This window comes from Salvia hispanica, chromosome 5 (genome assembly GCF_029641045.1).
Source record: "Salvia hispanica isolate PSC_SH4W2 chromosome 5, Shi_PSC_v1, whole genome shotgun sequence".
NCBI lineage: Eukaryota > Viridiplantae > Streptophyta > Magnoliopsida > Lamiales > Lamiaceae > Salvia > Salvia hispanica.
The window spans coordinates 33,081,084-33,083,882 of record NC_142696.1 but is presented as its reverse complement, the minus strand read 5'-3'; the positions used below and the strand labels follow the sequence as shown (position 1 = coordinate 33,083,882).

Sequence of the window (2,799 nt, the reverse complement as noted above, 5' to 3'; positions counted from 1 at the left end):
TGCCCTTCTCTTTCTCCCTTCTTTGGGATTTATAACATCTTTTGGTATTTAAGGTTGGAAAATTTCACAATACACAAAAGTTTGTGATTTAATTGACTATTTAGTTCATCAGAAAGTATAGTATCACATAATTTGAATCCAAGCTACACAAAATGTTATATTTGCATATCATTTGTCAGAGACTATGAAAATTCCAACAATGTGTTTCAATTCAGAAAAAACTGATAACAAACACAATCTTGGCATTTAAGCTGTAGGCATGTATCAAGAATGTTGTCAATTTCCCCCATACCTCCAAATTACAGAATATACATACTCTCTTCGTTCTATTGAAGATGACGCATTATTAAAAAAAGAACACATTTATCTCTACTTTATTCTTTACACTCAACATACAAAACTAATTTGTATAAATTCTCGTGTCGCCCAAAAAACTTTATTGGGCCGAAGGGAGTGCTAAGTTACTTGTTTCCCTTCATGATGTGAGTGGATATGGTCGTCCAGTAAAAGGAAAGACATACACTGAATCCACACAGAGTCCACCTTTAGTGTGTGTGCAGTCAATCTGAGTCATAGAGAAGTTGAGCGACGTCGGAATATTAGAATCCTCGACCGAAAAATCTCCAACGTGATGGTATAACCATTCGAATTTGGGTTGTTGGTTGAAGAAGAGCTCGGATTTTGTATGGCGGGAATTTGATGACTCTAATTGGAAAGTGATGGGCTTAACATCCCAGCCGTGAATCTTTTCAGGGATTCGTCCGCCGTTGGAGGGGCGGCCGAGACGCAGACGGAAGAAGAGGCTGTAGGTGCCGACGGGGAATTCGAATTCCAAGCTGCCTCCTATTTCTAGCCACCATGTTTGATGGAGATAAGCAACTGTGCCAAACCTATATATACATACAAATTCAACTCTCTATATGTACAAAACTTCAATGCAATCCACTAGCTAGTAAAACTGAAACGGAGCTAAATAATACTTCCTCTAATCCCAATAATTGTCTATTTTGTCATTTTCGGCCCATCTCATTAATTATCATATTATTTGATAAATAGATCCCATTTCCAACTCATTTCACTCACAATTATTATAAAAGTAAGATCCATATTCTATTAATTTTTTCTTTCTACTTTTTTTTATAAAGTTAAACAAATTCTTAAAACTCGTATGTTAACATGCATATAATTAAATGGGACCATTAATGGACCGGAGGGAGTAAACACGCATATAATTAAACACGTGACAAAAGTAGGAAAGGATACGAGTGAATGACCTTGTACCGACCATGAACTTATCTTTTTAAAAATATAATCAATTCCAAAAAAATGGATTCATATATACGATTAATTTTATTTTTCATTTACAGATCTTAGATAATGGGGGGAGATTCAATCCAATGTTTAAATGGTGTGATGAAACTGTTAATTTATTTAGAATTGATACCTTGATTCATTAGTAGAGATGTGGTTCCAGTATCTGCGATCTTCTACGCCTGTAATTTTCAATGCTTTCCATGAAATAGCCGCACAAATTCCTCCTCTCTTTTTATCCAACCAAACCTCCTAAAAATCACCATCAAAAGCATAACATTTAATCAAGCAAGCAAGGTCAAATACAAATAAAAAAAAAATCATAATTACAACATAATAGTAGTAAAGTAGACCCGATATTGAAATCCTTTCTTGTCTCACAACAATAAAAATGGCGATCCTGACATCTCTATAAATGAGTAGGTGGAACTGAGTAGCAGCTAACCTTAGTGTGAGAGGCGAAGCGGAAGGGCGTGGAGAGGGTTGCATAGATGTCCTTCTTGGTCGAAAACGAAGGATCTCCGCCGAACACCTTCCTTAAAAGAATCTCGTGATTTTCAGGCAATTTTGATTCCCATAAACTATCAGACAAAGAAGCTCTGTGGAAAGTTGTGTTCACACGTGCGACTCTGCAGATCTCCGATGCCTCCAGATATGAAAGAACCCAAGCTATACAGCTCTCTGGCAGCTCTCCAAGGCCCTTCTCTCCCTCTCCCTCACTGCTGCCGCCCATCCCAGAAAAACCAGACCCCATACACATATACTATAGAGAGAGAGAGAGAAATGGTGATTAGTGGATGTGGTATTTGTGCTTTGAAAATAAAGCCTCTTGTGTTGAGATATTATTATAAGTGGGTGATATGTAGGTGGTTTGTGTGTGTACTTTTACACACCCAATTTTTGTGTGTATACATAATACATGGCTCTTATATACGTGCATGTATTTAAATACTTACTAGATACGGTTTGTTGTAGGATCTCCATTGAGATAGACCATAAATAAGACAACTTGTTACTTTAGCAATACCGCCTTATTGCAAATTTATTTAGTGATCAAAGAGAGAGTTGAAATTTTAGTGAACCAAATCCTACCGGTAGTTGAAGAAAATCTTCTTTGCCAATGTGGCTAAGGTTGTCACAATTAATAATTTAATACATATAGTATTTTATATGTCTTCAATTCCACGAGCCTCGCGTTGATGGGGTCTCTTCACATGGCATCCCAACTTTAATTATTTTGAAATTTTCAACATTGTATAAGTACTTTGCAATGATATTATTAAACTCACATGATATTCACATATATTGATGGCAGTGACATATTATATTCTACATGTGATAGAAGAGTATTGGGCGTCACAAATTATACTAGTAGTATAACTTAGTGCTATTTTAATTATTTATTTTTTACTTAATGAATAGTTAACTAGGGTATACATATAGTCATAATTCGTATACTAAGGGGTGTTCGGTTGCCAAGATTAAATC

At 35.8% G+C, this 2,799-nt stretch overlaps 1 protein-coding gene across 1 annotated transcript; it reads right to left on the bottom strand.

Moving 5' to 3' along the window:
- Positions 1 to 222: 222 nt before the first annotated feature.
- LOC125190652 (F-box protein PP2-A13-like) lies at positions 223 to 2,179 on the bottom strand. Its single transcript, XM_048088003.2, has 3 exons — positions 1,757 to 2,179; positions 1,445 to 1,563; positions 223 to 890 (listed from the first exon to the last, which is right to left on the bottom strand). The coding sequence occupies exons 1-3, from the start codon at positions 2,069 to 2,071 to the stop codon at positions 476 to 478; spliced, it is 849 nt and encodes a 282-aa protein (XP_047943960.2). The 5' UTR covers positions 2,072 to 2,179; the 3' UTR covers positions 223 to 475.
- Positions 2,180 to 2,799: the final 620 nt, after the last annotated feature.